Raw genomic sequence first — 18,369 nt, 5'->3', positions numbered from 1 at the left:
TCTATGAAGGTGTGTCTATTACAGCACAAACGGCTCATGCTACAGTCGCTAACGTTAGCTAGCCCTGTTTAGTACAGTACCAGTTGGCTGCACCACTACGTTAAAACTAGATGGGTCACACTTTTGTTTAATATGCTAGTATCAAAATTACAATAAAGTGTCACAAGTGTGTTACATGGAGAAGTTAAATTACATGTAATCTCTTGACTACACTGCCGTTGTCAACATTGTTAATGAACCTGACAGACTAGTTGGTTTTTTTTCAGTCCACCTCTTACTTGTTAATACATGTTGTGGAGCTGTGCTGAAAGAGGTGGACCTCATTGGAGCGGTGAGTCCTGCCAGAGCAGCCAAGGAGTAGGAAAACTTAAAAAAGACATTCTGGGATCGACGGAGAGGAGAATGACCGACTGACTGCAAAATTCTGCAAGACCACTGTGAGATCCAAAATGGCAGCCCCCAGCTGCTAGACTTCAAACACAATTTACATCGCTCTTCGGTAATAAATTAATCAACTGTCTACTATACCTCAACTGAATTAACACAGCCATCCGATCTGGAAGACCTCAAGGATTACTTCAACGAATGTTACAACCGACTCTGAATCATGAACAACAGTAAAAAAAAATGTGATGAGAACAAATCCACCTCCAATCCCACCTCCAAGAGATTCTGGAAATCTGACTTCACCATCAGCTCCCCGGACAAATCCTGCGCCACCGAGGTCAGTGATATTCTCAATCTCAATCAACAATAGATTTTCCGGTCTAGACACAAGAATAGCACTTGTAGAAGTACTGCACAAAGAATTCCAGCAGCTGCATGGAATCCTGGAATTCACACAGGAACAACTATCCACCATGTCGCAAGAAAATAAGCTCCTCTAACAATCTGTTAGCTCCATCACAGCCTAGCTCCGTCATGAAAGAAAATAAGGGCATGAAAGAAACATTACTCGGTCTTCAGTCACGTAGCATGAGAAACAACCTTGTTTTTTCCAGCATTCCAGAGCAAACAAAAAAAACAGCACCACCAAGTACACTGCATTGGACCCAAAAACACTGCAGACAAATGCCCCAACCGATTGTAGCAAAATCTGAACACTTCAAACTGAAATAACTCAAGGAAAAAAAGTAATCATTTCAGTGGACAAACTGTACATTGATGGAAAACTACCGCTACAAACAAATGATCCCTTGGCTATTCTAATCTCTCCCATCGAGCACCTGTCATTCTTCTTACCAATCAAATAAATCCTCTTTGATTTCACAACAATACCAATGTTGTCATGACAATTTCACTTAAATTCATAACTCGGAACATCCACGCAATTGGTGCACAGGCAAGAAGAGTTGAAGTTATCAGCCACTTAAACAAATTACAAACTGATATTTGCCTCCTGCAAGAAACTCACCCATCTGAATCAAATCATCATTAACTGAGGACACCACAATTCAAGCAAATTTTTTCTCACCATTGCAATTCCAAACAAGGAGGTGTAGCTCTTTTAATCCTCAAAAATATTTCCTTCATACATAACAATACCATCACTGACCTTGAAGGCCGATTTATCATCATAAACATGATAATACATAACAAACCAATCACTATTGGATCCATTAATGGTCCAAATAATGATGACTCAACTTTTGACTCCACAATCATAATCCATTGGAGAATTCAATACAGTCATCAATCCACCGCAAGACAGGTCAATCAATTCAAACAATACACCTAGCTGCCAATCGACAGAGACTATTAAACAATTCATGAGTCACTTTGGTCTTGACGATGTCCGACGACTAAAAAAAAAAAAACACCATGAAAGAATTTTTCATTCCTCTCTCCGGTTCACCCCTTTTACTCCCATATTCTTCTTTCTCACCAGTAACTCAATAATTTCCCAAATTCCTAACATACAAATACACCCCATTATCATAAGTGATCATGCCCCCGTCTCCCTCACCTGGAATATCAACTAGTGTCATAAAATATACACTAGATGGCGATTTAACACACTTTTTCAGTTTTTTTCATGTCCACTCAGGTGGCCTGTCTTTGAATTTTCAACTCAAATCATGGAAATACCAAAGAAATACTAAAGAAAGGAAAAATAAATTTAATTAAATAAAACTGTTAAATGCAATGCACAAACACTAAACCTGATTCCTCAGCCTGTGCCCTCTCTCTTACTCGCTCCTGCTACATCCCTCCCTTGTTCTCTCAATCAGCTTGCTCTTGACTCCTCAGCCCTTCCCTATCTCCCCTTTTCAAATGTATATTTTTCTACAGAATACGAGATCGGATCTCTCTCTCTATATGCAAATCAACACGTAGGTTACTTCAAAGATATACACCTAAATAAGCACAAGAACATGAACCTGAACTTCAGAACCCCAATGATTCAGATCAGATGAATAAATTGTTTCAGTGCCTCTCTGCTGCTGTGGATCAAGAGAGGCGACAGGTCTCCAACAGCACACATAAAGTGTCGGAAATTACACGAAACAAGCTAAAAGAAAAAAATAAACTCAGAGGAGGCTTTAGTGAAATAAGCCTTATGTAGCAGCTTGTGTTTTAAAACACTAAACAGTGACTTTATAGTGAGAGTTTGCAGTAAATCTCTCCTGCTTTCTATCTAGTTCAGCTGTGCTTGGCCAAATCAAACAGGAGATTTTTTTTTCTAGTAACAAAAAGAATAAATAAAAGACAGTCACATTCTGCAATGGTCAGGGTCCAAGCAAATTGTAAGCAGCAGAAGGCATTAATTGACCAAAGGTTGCAGTGAGCTAAAGTTTTGTCACAATGCAGAGAATGCCCTGAAAAAAATTCAGTTCTGTGGGCCATACAATGATTAATTGTCATTTTTTGAAGTTTGAAATGTTTAACTACTAGACATATGGATTTGCCACACCCATTTTAATCAATCATTACCAAATTTTAGTCATGAGATATGATTTGTTTGAATCTGTACAGCCGATTATGAGATAACCTTTTCACAATTGTAATGCCCCCTAGCAGCAAAACATCTCGGGACAGCTCAGCAAAGGTTGGACCTAGCATCCGAACACGTGCACCAACTTTAGTTCCAAGTGGTTTAGCGCCTTTAGATTTATAGACAATTTAGATTTACAGATGACAAAAGTTGAAAAATATACAATTAATCAACGGATTGACATATACAAATTATTTTAATAACTTTAGATCAGCAAGGTCCAAATATTAGTCTGGCCAACAGTCTAGGATAAGTCTGCAAAAAAAGGTTTTTATAGATAATTGAAAAAAGTCTCAAAAGTTGATATTATTAAAGCAGAAGTATATTAGAGCACAAATGAGGATCCAGTCACAAATTCAAAGAGTTGCAGAACTTTGATTCAAGCCCAATCTGTTTTTCAAGGTAATTGCATAAACCTTGAGATGATTGTCACAGGGCCACCTTTAGGTCAATTAGTGTAATTTTTCATGTCTGAGTAGTGGAAGCAATTTGCAACCTACATGGTTTTCCCTGAATTGGTTTTGCTGCAAAATCACTTTTAGCTACAATGGCCCTGAGGGTCAAACGCAATAACATTTCACAGAACACACAAATATTTTACAAAACGCAATGACTTTTCACAAAACACAACAAAACATTAGCTTTGTTTACTGTGCCGAGCACTAATATTAGCTGTGGATACATTGTATGTATCATTGAAAAAGGAGTGGCACACCAACAGAGATAGGTACATAGCAGTGGCACACCGCCAGCTATTAGTACATAGCAATGGTATATCACTGCACCTGAAGTGTCATACCATCAGCTACTTTGCAGTCTCGGCAACTCACCGGGCTAGTAGAGGTTTGGACCAGAAACAGTATGATGGGAGGGGTCAATGGGAGGATTTTGCAAGCATATTGACATGGGTTTTGTCCAGTCACAGACATGCAATCTTTCACATAGTGGTGAACCCCTCCCCCATCTTCACTGCTGAGAGACTCTGCCTCTCCAGAATGTTGTTTTTACCGTTACTGACTGTTAACATGCACGAGCAGCCATGGAGGCAAATGAGCAGATCAGGAGTCCAGAAGAGGGTTCAGATGAAGCTTCATATATTTTTACATTAAAGCACCACACCAAAGGTTTGCCATCACCTACCAGTTGCTACCAGTCTCTGTACACAAACACACTGAGCTCCTTATATACATTTGCTCACTCTAATTAGCCCAGACATACCATCTACAATTAAAATGTACAATAAATATTTACATGAGTTCACCAACCCAAAGATATCCATAATAATTTACAAATATTTACAGTCCTATAAATAGAGTAAATTATCAATACATAATTTATCTAAATAAACAGGGCAACACATATCGCTACTTCTCCCCTACCCGCTTCCTGCGGTTGGTACTTCCCGGAACTATAAATCGGTGCTCGAGTACCCTGGGAACAATTTTGCCCGAACACCCTGAGAAGAGGAAACAGGCAGAACTGAGTTGCAATATGTTAACTTTTATATTTAGCTTGCCAATATATACAGTGGTGTGAAAAAGGTTTTGCCCCCTTCCTGTTAAAACATAACTTAACTGGTTTATCACACCTGAGTTCAATTTCCCTAGCCACACCCAGGCCTGATTACTGCCACACCTGTTCTCAATCAAGAAATCACTTCAATAGGACCTGCCTGACAAAGTGAAGTAGACCAAAAGATCCTCAAAAGCTAGACATCATCCGAGATCCAAAGAAATTCAGGAACAAATGAGAAAGAAAGTAATTGAGATCCATCAGTCTGGAAAAGGTTATAAAGCCATTTCTAAAGCTTTGGGACTCCAGCGAACCACAGTGAGAGCCATTATCCACAAATGGAGAAAACATGGCACAGTGGTGAACCTTCCCAGGAGTGGCTGGCCGACCAAAATTACCCCAAGAGCACAGCGACGACTCATCCGAGAGGTCACAAAAGACCCCACAACAACATCCAAAGAACTGCAGGCCTCACTTGCCTCAGTTAAGGTCAGTGTTCATGACTCCACCATAAGAAAGAGACTGGGCAAAAATGGCCTGCATGGCAGAGTTCCAAGACCAAAACCACCGCTGAGCAAAAAGAACGTTAAGGCTCATCTCATTTTTGCCAGAAAACATCTTGATGATCCCCAAGACTTCTGGGAAAATACTCTGTGGACTGACGAGACAAAAGTTGAACTTTTTGGAAGGTGTGTGTCCCATTACATCTGGCGTAAAAGTAACACCGCATTTCAGAAAAAGAACATCATACCAACAGTAAAATATGCTGTTTTGCTGCTTCAGGACCTGGAAGACTCACTGTGATAAATGGAACCATGAATTCTACTGTCTACCAAAAAATCCTGAAGGAGAATGTCCGGCCATCTGTTCGTGACCTCAAGCTGAAGCCAACTTGGGTTCTGCAGCAGGACAATGATCCAAAACACGCCAGCAAGTCCACCTCTGAATGGCTGAAGAAAAACAAAATGAAGACTTTGGAGTGGCCTAGTCAAAGTCCTGACCTGAATCCTATTGAGATGCTGTGGCATGACCTTAAAAAGGCGGTTCGTGCTCGAAAACCCTCCAATGTGGCTGAATTACAACAACTCTGCAAAGATGAGTGGGCCAAAATTCCTCCACAGCTGTAAAAGACTCATTGCAAACGCTTGATTGCAGTTGTTACTGGGTGGCCAAACCAGTTATTAGGTTTAGGGGCAAACACTTTTTCACACGGGGCCATGTGGGTTTGGATTTTTTTTCTCCCTTGATAATAAAAACCTTCATTTTAAAAACTGCATTTTATGTTTACTTGTTATCTTTGACTAATATTTAAATTTGTTTGATCTGAAACATTTAAGTGTGACAAACATGCAAAAAAATAAGTCAGGAAGGGGGAAAACACTTTTTCACACCACTGTATACTCTATTATTCTGCCACATAACTAATTAGATATTTATCACAATCAGGTCTGTTCTGTCACTGCACTTGTCTATTTGTTTGTTCCCAGGGAGAACAAAAGGAACAACCCAGTGTCCCAGCTGTGCACATGGCTCCCAGCATCTACAGTCTAACAATAAACATATCCAATAAAATTGTGTGTTCTTCTTGGCACCTTCATCACACCACATCTCAAATACTGTCTGCAGCATAGGTAACTGCGGTGCGTCGTTACACTGACTTATTGCCAGTTAACCTAATTAGTTGAGATGTTCTTGGTGTTTCTTTTAGCATGACATAACATTTCTAGTCTTTTGTGGCCCATGTCCCAACTTTTGTGAAATGTGTTGCATTATTGGGTATAAAAAGAGCATCCCAAAGAGGCAGAATCTCTCACCAGTGAAGATGGGGAGGGGTTCACCACTCTGAAAAACTGCAGGGGCAACTAGTGCAACAATTTAAGAATAATGTTCCACAAAGTAAAGTTGCAAAGAATTTGAGGATTTCATCATCTACAGTACTTACAATCATTAAAAGAATCAGTGTATCCAGAGAAATCTGTACGCAAGGGACAAAGCCAAAAATCAAATATTGGCTGGGGATAATCTTCCGACTCTTAGGGAGCACTGCATTAAAAAAAAATAACACAATTCTGTAGTAGAAATCATAGTCTGGGCTCAGACACATTTCTAAAAACCCTAACCATGTCTGTGAACACAGTTCATTGCTGCATCCACAAATACTGGTTAAAACTATACCATGCAAAGAAATCACCATTTACAAACATGATTCAGAAACACTGATACCTTTTCTGGGCCTGAGCTTATTTAAGGTGGTCTGAGACAAAGGAACCATTACTGCTAAATGATATGTACAGGTTTTGGAGCAGCATATGATGCCATTCAGACACCTTCTCTTTCAGATAAGGCCCTGCTTATTTCAGCAACACAATGCCAAACCACATTCTGCACGTATGACAACAGCATGACTCCATAGCAGAATAGTCAGGGTGCTAAATTGGCCTGCCTGCAGTCCATACCTGTCACCTATTTAAAAGATTTAGCGCATCATAAAATGAAAAATACAAGAACGGAGACCCTGAACTGTTGAGCAGCTGAAATTCTATATCAGGTAAAAATGGGACAACATTTCACTTCCAAAATACTAGCAACTGTTCTCCTCAGTTCTCAAACATTTCTAGAATGTTGTTAGAAGAAGAGGTGGTGCAAAACACTGTTAAACATGCTACTGTGTCCCCTTATTGCTCCTCACCTGCACTAACTTGTTTGGAGACAGAAACTTTCACAGCACGTGACTATTTGAACACCGCCTGCCAACACATCTTTTTTCCCTACCATGGCACTGCGTGGCACTCCTTAAAAGTTCCGTGCTCCCACACATTTGGCAAATTGGTTCCTTCTTGTCCATTCAACTTCTCCACTGTGTTTCTGTTTTGCTCCAGGGTCTCAAGATGTCCACATATACAAACACTTGACAAAAACAGAGCTTTACTACATCTAACAATCCCTCAGTTACTCTCTTTCCTGAAATCACAAAATTCTCCAACAATCTAAAGACCCTCAAAGATGGATTTTCAGTGCTGGAGAGGTAATTCATGGAGTTTAGGGAGACACCTCAGCCTGCATCAGAGAACCTCTGATAACCAGCTGAAAAACGAGACCCATACTCTGATCCTTCAGCGATCGGATCAAATCAAAGAACTACAAAATGCCATAAGATAGCTACAGGAGGACAACCAATTTGCCTGATGTTCCAGACAATAAAAGAGGAAATGAAACGGCATCAACCAAAGCAGAACCAGGGAAACACTACACAAAGAAGATCACCAACAAACATTAACCTCTACTTCATCCTACTCTGCTTCTAGTCCTCCTAGTCCCTGTACTTCAGGTATTATCACTGCTCCCTCTTAATCAACCATACCCTGCCTCCCAATAGGGTGGGGGACAGCTGTCAGTCGCCGCTGACAGTTGAAAGTTACCGACAAGCTCGAAGTTCATGTCTCAGTGCTTTAGTAGTCAACTAAATATCAACATGGGTTAACAATACTAAGCATTAACCAGTTGATACTTATGGGTGCATTTATGAATTCGGTCTGAAATGGTCATCTGAGCTGTGGTTCAGACAGTTTCATTTCACTCAGAGCAGGGGCGGATTGATCATTCAGTGATGAGTGGGCTGCAGGTAAACAACTGTACACTGTCAAAGAAAAGGCCTGTTTAAAATAAAGCCGCTGCAGTTGCTATTCAAGAATGTTAATTTATATACAGTACATGTTCTGTTTTTTGTTTTTTTTCTTAAAACCCAAAAGAACCAATTGCACCATTTGCCCCTCACAGTCTATCACAAAGTAGTGAAACCCTCCCCATCTTCACTGCTGAGAGACTCTGCCTCTGGTATGCTCTTCTATGCCCAACGTCACTGACCTGTTGCCATTCAACTTAATTAGTTGAGATCTTCCACCATGTGTTTTATTTAGCATTACTCAACTTTTCCTATCTTTTTTTGTCCGTCCCAATGTTTTTGAAATGTGTTGATGCTATCAAACTTAAAATGTGCATATATTTTTCATAAAACAGTTTCAACATTTGATTTGTTGTCTTCATTTTATTTTAAATTACATATGGGTTTACATCACTTGCATCACTTGATATCAGTTACTTTAAAACAGTAAATGGTGAGGCAAAATATATGATCAGAGGCAATTTAAATACTCAGCAAATTACTGTGCAGTAAAAATTGGGCAGAAAGAACAAAATGTTTTCAATGTTGTGAGGTTCATCGAGGTTGAAATAAATCCCCAACACTTTTCAATATATACACTGATCAATTATGAAAACTACTTGTAAACTCACCTGCCGCTGTAGTCCTTACTTTAGGTTTGTGTTCCCAGTTTATGTTTGAAAATCACTTGCTTCCTGTCTCTGTCTTGTCTCATGCCTCCTCCCCATTTTGGTGATTGTCATGTCTGACCATACCTGCCTCAAACCATAACAATACAGACTGACCGAAGAATGGACCCAGCCAAAGCAATTTTCAGCAGTCTTCCCTTTTCATGGAAAGACTATGGTAACTAACAAGTATTATACTTTACCTGGCAGTGTTTTTATGTTTTTTTTTAATGTTATTCTAGCTTAAAACGATGCAATGTTTTATTAATGTTTTACCAGAATGCTCTTCTTACAGAAAGTATAACATTCTCTAAAAACAATTTGAACATGTGTACAAAATATTAGCACAAAACACTTATATAATGTATATATGTGTAATATCCTTCACTGAAATTCTGGGAACATGAATAAAATGTGCTACTAATAACTATTTAAGAATTAAGGTAGCCTATAATGTTACATATATTCTAACATGATATAAAAAAAAAAAAAACATTTTAGGAATGTTAACACAAAATATTTTTAAAATGACTATTCTGGGAACAACAACAACAACAACTTCCTGCTGATAACATAACTAGGACAAAAACAGAACAGGCCCAATCAGAGCTGAAGTGGACCAGAAAGAGAAGTAGTCCTCTTTCAGATGAACTCTTCTATGTAAGACATGTCTTTTATTTATTAGGCTTATTGATCAACTGTATTTACATTAACTGTTAAATTGGGGCCAGGTGGGCTCCAGAGTTATACTGATGTCTTCTGTTACTTAAAATGTTTGTGTTAGTACTGTACACCCATGACAAACAGATAGAGGTAGGCTATAAATAAGTAGATATATTACCTGTCATTAAAGAGTAGTAGTTGGGGTATGACAAACTCGGGAAGTCGGGCGTCAAGTAGTCTACCTTCACACCATTTTCTACAAGCTCGCGAAATCCTGGTAGTGTGTTCAAGTCATCCATGTAGTCATAGCGGAATCCATCGATTAGGAAGACGAGCAACGGACGAGCAGCGAGACCCCCCTGTACCGTGCCGAGTAGCAGTAGCAGCTGGAAGAAGAGACGCGGGGAGCACAAGGGTGTCTGTCTCAGGGACATGATACAGTCGCCTTGTTCTGTAGCGCGCTCATAAACGGTGAACCAAACAAGTGCTCTCTCACTGAGTGAACTGACAGCTGCGGTGGAATGGTGTCCGAATCGCAAACTGCGGTGGGTGGGGTCTGTATGGGTGCGTAATTACACGCAGCCATAACGCCCGCCTCTGTGGGAAGGCGTAATTTGTTCTGTGTGGCTGATGATTTTACATATAGCTCCTGACAGATGCCAATCTCCCGTGAGAAAACTTAAAATATATTTGAGTTAGTTTAGTCAAACCTTTACAATGTCACAAAATGAAAATATATCATGAATAATTGGATAAACTCCCCACTCTCTTTTAAAGTAGATCATTAAAAGAGCAAAAATAGGGTACAGTTTCAGGATTTGCTGAGAAAATTGTCATAATCCGGCCATCTGCCTCCGTGTGGGGTGAGGGGAGAGCAGAGAGAGAAAAGGACAGCATAGAGATCCAAAACATGAGCTGTTGGTGGGGCCAACAATCACAGAGCAAAGTTTTACAGCTAGATACCCTAAAATTGAACTCGTCTCGCTGAGATAATGCCGGTGTCCGATGAAATGATCCACAGAAAGGGACTTGAAAAAGCTTTTGCTATGTAATTTATCTTTATTTCCATAGTTCTGACCAGGAAACTTGTTGGTAAACTCATAGTTTTAGCAGTACTACTATAGTACATTTTGATTTGCTCTAGTTTTTAAAAGTCAACACAGGACAGACATTTTATTTTTGTTTATCTCTGTTTTGTCCAAAGGCTGTGAAGAAAGCAAGGATGACTGTGATCATGGTCATGTGTTTGGTGCCAATCAAACTGCGCATACATGAGTCACAATTAATGTATGGCTTAAAGAGATGTGCCAATCTGTGGACTGTTGACAACATGGACTAACTGAAACCTAAAGATAACTGCCACATAGATTCAAATCAATTAAATTCAACTTTATTTATATAGCGCCAAATCACAACACAGGTTATTTCATGGCACTTAACACATTAAAGTCCTTACAGAAGAATTTTACAGCATTATACAGAGAAACCCAACAATTCAACAATTCCCATATAAGCTAAGAGGGAAAACTCCTCTTTAAGGGAGGAAAACCTATACGGTAACGAAACAAGGAGAAAAATGAGAAAAAAGGGATGGGAAAAAGGGAAACATGTTATCAAGGAAACTCTATTGTTTAGGCCTGATATACTTTGAGACTCCTCTGATTTCCTGAATGTGGGGTAAAGGTCCCATAAAGGACACCCGACCTCAGGAACTAACTGTCCTTGATAAGTGTTGATTGTGGTCACACTGGACACAACATGTCTGACTCTCTGTCTGGCAGTATTCGGCCGAAGACACATTCTTATCCTTATCGAAACCAATGTGTACTAGACACTCAAATAATAACTGAACTTTAAATTGGTACAGTTAAGTCTGTAAGTACTGTGGTAAGATTTGTGAACTAATTTTCTTGTTGTTTTAAGTGTTGCTTGTGATTACAGGACTAATTGTGGAGAAATGCTGTTTCAAAACAGAAAGAAATTTCCACTATGTTTCCAGTCTTTTATGCAGGAAAGGCATGGAGAGGGAGAAGAAACAATTTAGAAGTCTCTAAAATTAACTATATAATTTGGATGTTTCTCTACATCATATTATGGTGCACATTTGAGTCTCTTTGTAATAATAATAACATTGATGGTTATCTTTCAAACATTTTCCAAAACCAAATCTACAAAGTTACAGTTACATTGTGAGATCAATTTCACTACAATTGAAATATCTAATTGAACAATCACAAAAAGTTTAGGAACTGAATTGAATGAAAATAAGAATTGCTTGAAAACTATCAGAATTAAACTGTAACCAAATCTAACTTGTGTTTTCCCTCTGCTACCTGTATACAATGTTGTCTGAGCTCCACAGGTGGTCGAGTGTTGTCCGGCAGGCCACCTCTGATGGTTCTCTGCCTCAGCCTCCACCATACAACCCTCCGCAAACCAACAATATATCAAACCAAGAGACACAAACCAGCTGATGTGAGTGAAATGGCTGAGCTGCCATCCTTCAAGGGCTAGGAACACAGAGGGGGCTGTGGGGTCCCAGTACCAAGGGCCTCTTGACAGACAAATTAAAGTGTTGAAAGTGCTAAGACTGGGGCCAAGCTGGACTTTGAGCAAGAGACTGCTGCAAAGAGAGACACAACTTAACTGCAGGCTGATTTCCTCCGAACCAACAACGGAAGCTGCTCCTCCTTTCAACATCACTTGGTAAATGGTCTATACTTGTATAGCGCTTTATCACCTTTCGGTCTCAAAGCGTTTTAACATGTTTTTTCCCATTCACCCATTCACACACTAATGAGACAGATCACCATGCAAGGTGCCGCCATCAGGAGTACATTCACACACTGATGGTACACCATCGGGAGCAACTTAGGGTTCAGTGTCTTGCTCAAGGACACTTAGGCATGTGGACAAGAGGAGCTGGGGATCAAACCACCAACCTTCTGATTAGTATGTAACCCACTCTACCATCTGAGCCACAGCCTTCTGGAGGTGCCTGCACAGGAGGAAATGGACAATGACATGAGGTGAGAGGGACGACTCAAGGAGGTAGGCCGACTGACGCAATGCTCATCCACGGGTGAGAGCTGACAACTTTCAACACTGTGTTATCTGAGAGCAGAGAGAGAAAAAAGAACAACACACACTGACTTAATGCCAGTTACAAATCATTAAAAAGTTAAAAAATTTGATTAACTAATTGTGTGTACACCATCCCTGGTTCCATATTGCGGATGTGACAATATAGAAATTGTATCTCAAAATCCTTCCAAATCAAACTTGACATTCGTTAGAAAAGTTAAACAGGCTCGTTCAGACTCCCAGGCTGCAGTTTTAAAAAGATGTCTTAAAAAATATAAGCTGTTAGCAGGTTGCAAGTTTTTAATTAAAAAAAAACTCTCGCAAACAAATTCTGTGCAATTCTCATCACATATCAATTCAACTTTGCCTGTAAAATCAGACAAGCTGTGGGATTCAACCATAGAAGGTGCTGAGCCTGTGGTTACAACTGCTGTTACAAGGGGCCAGGTAGTGGATGGGTGCTGCATCCTCTTTGTAGATCAGCAGCCCCACCACAAAATGGCCGCCGATCTACAAACTGCATCTCCCAGAATGCCTCACCACTCACCCAGGTGTGAGTGTTTAAGCCACCTGATTGAGGAAGGACTTAAGGGCTGCAGGAAGCAGACAAAGGGAAGAGAGAGAGAGCGAGCGAGCCAGCCAGCCAGCCAGCCAGCAAGCAAGCAAGTGAGCAAGCACATGGCTGGAAGGAGTGTGGGAAGCACACGTGGACTGGAGGACTGCCTAAAGAACAGAACCAGACTGAGGAGGAACCAAAGGAAGAAAACCTGCTAGCCGGTAGAACCCAGGACACTCTAAGTTGACTTTTATTTCTGACATTATTTAATTTAACAACCCCTTATCTCCACTTGGACGCGTTTTGTTTTTGTACTTTTGTTTGGATAAAGAGCGTTACCTGAGTTGTTGAGTTATAGAAGAATAAAATCTCACCTTTTTCTGGGAACCTTTTGCTTTTTGCCTATTTTTGTTCATTCCCTTGCACCACCCCACCCTACCCGCACTTGTGACTTCTCATGACGTTACAGATGGTGGAGGATGCGGGCAGTGGGGCTTAAGTGCTGATGATCGGGAGTGAAGGTATTGAAGCTTTGACTCTTTTTTTTTTTTTTTCCAGACCTTCACACAAATGACACCCAACCCAAATGGAGCAACTGGTGCAGATGCTGTTGGAGAGCCGGAGGGCACAGCAAGAAATCGGTACAGCCTTGTTGCAGCAGCAGCAAGTAAAGGCTAAGCAGCTAAAAGAGCAGGAGCTTCAACACCTACCCAGGTCAAAACCAAAGGCTGCTGACTTCATCCCGAAACTAGGAGTGACAGACAATGTGGAAGTCTATCTTCATGTGTTTGAAGCTACAGCCACTTGGGAGGAGTGGCCAGAGACACAGTGGGCCTGCTGGCTCCTTTTCTATCGGGTGAGGCTTATCAAGATGTAGATGCCAGTATTGATCAAGACTATGACCAGTTAAAGGGGGAGATACTGAGCTGCTATTTGGGCCCCATTCCCAAATGCACAAATTCAAATTACCAGTGACGAGAAGGTGGCTGGAACCAGACAAGAGCAGCCCCACAGACTTTAGAGTGACTAGTTATGGACTGTTACCTAAGAGCGCTGACTTATGAGCCCCAAAAAAAGTAATAAGTCACCAAAAATTAACAACGGTCACAGAGTTGGTAGAAGCAGTGGAGCAGTACCAGGTGGCCTCAGACATTATTTCCAACATTATTCAGTTTAACAACCCCTTATCTTCACTTGGACTCTTTTTGTTTGTTTTGCACTTTTGTTTGGATAAAGAGAGTTACTTGAATTATAGAAGAATAAAACCTCACCTTTTTCTGGGAACCTTTTGCTTTTTGCCTGTCTTTGTTCATTCCCTTGCACCACCCCACCCTAGCTGCACTTGTGACTTCTCATGACGTTACACTGCTAACAATGCTTAGCAGAGTTCTGATAGCAGTACAAATAGTATCTGTTGCACCACTGAAATCTCCTCTCCATGCAACCTGGTCCTGTTGACACATAAGTATGTTCCTCTGGTGCAGAGGCAGCCTGTAACCACCAGGACTGTGAGGAGGTGGACACAGGAGGCTAATGATGCCCTGCAGGACTGCTTTGAGTCCACGGACTGGGATGTGCTGTGTGGACCACAGCATGAAGGACTGCATCACAGAATACATCAAATTCTGTGAACACTTCACCATACCATCCCAAACTACACTGCTTCCCCAACAACAAGCCATGGATTACCAATGACCTGAAAGAAAGTGCTTCTTGATAAGAAGAAAGCAGCCTTCAGGTCTGGGGACAGGGAGGAGCTCAGGAGAGTGCAGAGCGACCTGAAGGAGAAGCTCAGGAAGTGCCAGGACTCCTACAGGAGGAAGTTGGAGGCAAAACTCCAGCAGAACAATGTGAAGGAGATTATTGGCTTCAAGGTTGGAGGGAGACAACCAGGGGGATCCCTGGAGAGGGCCAATGAGCTAAACTGTTTCTTCAACAGGTTTAGTTCACAGCCTTCATCTGTCTCCTCCACACACCACACCTCAACTGCCTCCCCTCTCCACCCTTTGTCCCCCCTGGTGAGCTGCATCGACAGAGCCCTCAACATCAAAGGGCTCTTCCACCACTAACGCTATGACCACCATGCTGCTGGAATGTAAAAATTTCCCTCTGAGGGATTAATAAAGTATCCATCTATCTATCTATCGGCACATTTCTGATAAAGGGGGAAACAAGATGTCCCCACGTGTGCATTTATGTAATGTTCAAAGACTAAATTAAATTATTACTTAGATTAGGTACATTGATTGCTTTTGACTCAGAGCAAAGCTGAGCATGTTTATGCAAGTTTAACAACATTTAAAGTCTAGAAATAACTTGATAAACAGGTAGGGCCTTATATAATTATTTTCTTATTTTTGATAGTTCTAAACATATTGGATAACTAATAAAAAGGCAAAAACAGTGTGGACTTTAATCATAATCCAAAATAATAGAAGAGATAAATTGAACAAGATAAATCTTTAGTAAATAAAAAGCATCCAGATATTAAAGAATCAAATCTAGTATTTTAAGTATGGTTTTATAGAAAACTCAAAATGTGTGAAGTATATAGGAATGACGTTAAGTATAATATGGTGTGATATGCTCTCATATTTTACTTGATAATCTGTCTTGTCCTATTTGTTTTGATTGATTTGATGGATTGATTTGTAAATCTGTTCCTGAAGTTAGGTGTTTAGAAAGATATCATCACTTAAGTTGCACGACTACAACTCTGGACTGACTGACTATGGCTACTAACTAACTACAAATATGCTTATTACAAGATGGACAGTAGATATAAGTTATATAAACAACCTTTGTTGTTGTGTATGTTGTGTATTGTGAGATTTGTTCCCAGAGTTAATGCTGCACTCTCAGGGCTTGCCTCCAGCCAATAACCGTTTTCGAGTCCAGTGATCAGATCAGGGATAAGTTAAGTACGAGATAAAAGTAGAATGGAATGCCGTTGCAGTCCAACACTAATCGACCCAAAGGATGGGAATGGCAAGGGGGAATATGGTTCTTTGTCAATTGTCTGCTGAATAGGCTCAGGCTGGGAACCAAGCGAGGCCAAATGAGGATAACATCAAGTACACAAGCTGGCATGGTACCAATGCACAATTACGGAAACACCAGCCCCAATATGAAGAACCAGACTAAAGAGAGGGACTTTGATGTGGTGACACTCGTAAAGAACATTCCAGATACGACTGAGGACAGAACCAAAACCATGAATGGAAACTATCACCCACTTGGACTTAATTTCACAGCTATTAACACCACAGGTTATGTACAATTGTTAAAGCAGGGTTTGACTACAGTATCTAAAAAATTCTTGTTCACACTAATTGTTCAAATTCTCCTGAAAATCATATTTGTGCATCCCAGCCCTATACCACTCAAATAATAGCTGAGGCTTTAGTTAATGTACGATACTGGCTTCTGAACTCATTGTTCATACCTCTGTAACGAATGTCCGGATGCAGTGTTTTAGATAGGGGTTGGGGGGGGATTTGTAAGGTTTATGTAAATGATGAATTTTATGATGTTTGGATTTACATGATCCCGGGTTAATCAGTAATGCATTCTAATGGCTCCTCAGGTTTCCCTGCTTGATAACTATGGTTAACAGTTGTATTGTTCTCATACAGATTGTATCTAATTTTTCTGGTATTTTATTATAACCTTAAAACCTTAATACCTCTATTTTGATTATTTGTGTAAAAGTAAGTAAAAGAGCAACAGGCATAAACTAAATGATTTGATATCTGTTTCAACTTGTATAAATGGAAGAGGGTTTTCATCAAAATGGTCTTCAAGATATTATGACGGTGATTGCATTGGTCTACATTCTGACAGTATTGTTCACATGTACTGTAGTGTTTTTTCGTAATGTCAAGCCTACGCATCTCAGATCGGGACTGACTGGAGGAATCTCGTCTGATGTTACGGTGAGCATATTGCGTCACTTCCTGTCTACAAACAGGGTCACCGAATTAGAATCGCGGCTGTACACCATGCTAAACAACCAGCTAACCGTAGGAGCTTCTCAGGGAGGGGGTGCGCAGCTGCCCAGGGCTGCAGGCTTAGTTAGCCGGTCCCCTGCAGCACCCGTACAGCTGGGACCACAGGGCGGCTGGGTGGCAGTATGAAGGAGGCATAGTCCCAAGCAGAAGCCCACGGTTCACCACCGACCCCTTCACGTCTCCAACCGATTTTCCCCACTCGGTGAAACACCCGCTGAGAAACCAACTCTGGTTATTGGAGACTCTATTTTGCGGAACATGAAGTTAGCGAAACCAGCGGCCATAGTCGGATGCCTTCCCAGGGACAGAGCGGGCAACATTGAATCAAACCTGAAACTGCTGGCTAAGGCTAATCGTAAATGCAGTCAGATTGATATTAACGTCGGCAGTAATGATACCCGGTTATGCCAATCGGAGGTCACTAAAGTTAATGTTGAATCGGTGTGCAACTTTGCAAAAACGATGTCGGACGCCGTAGTTTTCTCTGGACCCCTTCCTAACCGGACCAGTGATGATATGTTTTGCCGTACGTCTTCACTTCACCGCTGGTTGTCGAGGTGGTGTCCCGCTAACAATGTGGGCTTCATTGACGTTTGGAATAGTTTGTGGGGAAAACCTGGTCTGATCCGGAGAGACGGCATCCATCCTACTTTGGATGGTGCAGCTCTTCTTTCTGGAAATATGGTGATGACTATTAACAGCCATAAAACCTGACATCCCAGGGTTGAGGCCAGGACGCAGAGTTGCAGTGTTACATGCTCCTCTGCAGCTTCTTTAGAGCTGTCACTCACCCAAAACATTCAACATCCTATAGAGGTTGTGTCTGTACCCAGACCACCTATATTTAAAAATACTCCAAAAAAAGATGTCAATAAAAATGTAATAAAAATTCATCCTACCAAATTAATGGATCGAAACAATCTGACATTTAAAAACAGACTATTACATATCAGATCTCTCTCGTCTAAATCTCTGTTAATAAATGACTTGATAACTGATCATCAGATTGATTTACTCTGTCTCACAGAGACCTGGCTGCAACAGGAAGAATATGTTAGTATTAATGAAGCAACTCCTCCCAGTCATATGAATTATCATATTCCTAGAGATTCACGCGGAGGAGGAGGAGTGGCAGCAATCTTCCACTCAAGTTTATCAATTAATCCGAGACCGAAACTTAATTATACATCATTTGAGAATCTGACTCTTAGTCTCTCACA

At 40.7% G+C, this 18,369-nt stretch overlaps 1 protein-coding gene and 1 pseudogene across 1 annotated transcript in view; one reads left to right on the top strand and one right to left on the bottom strand.

The window, feature by feature from the left end:
• Positions 1-10,022, bottom strand: part of enpp6 (ectonucleotide pyrophosphatase/phosphodiesterase 6) — a 30,442-nt gene extending 20,420 nt beyond the window's left edge. Inside the window, exon 1 of the mRNA XM_069170964.1 lies at positions 9,678-10,022. Coding sequence (XP_069027065.1) covers positions 9,678-9,933 — 256 coding nt within the window. The 5' untranslated portion in view covers positions 9,934-10,022. The remainder of the gene's footprint in view (positions 1-9,677) is intronic.
• Positions 10,023-17,140: 7,118 nt separating this feature from the next.
• Positions 17,141-17,863, top strand: LOC138211636 (uncharacterized; annotated as a pseudogene).
• Positions 17,864-18,369: the final 506 nt, after the last annotated feature.

The sequence above is a fragment of the Embiotoca jacksoni genome, unplaced genomic scaffold, assembly GCF_022577435.1.
Source record: "Embiotoca jacksoni isolate LCO1_2020_lvr unplaced genomic scaffold, fEmbJac1.0.p SCAF_5, whole genome shotgun sequence".
NCBI lineage: Eukaryota > Metazoa > Chordata > Actinopteri > Embiotocidae > Embiotoca > Embiotoca jacksoni.
This window is presented reverse-complemented; position numbering and strand designations above follow the sequence as displayed.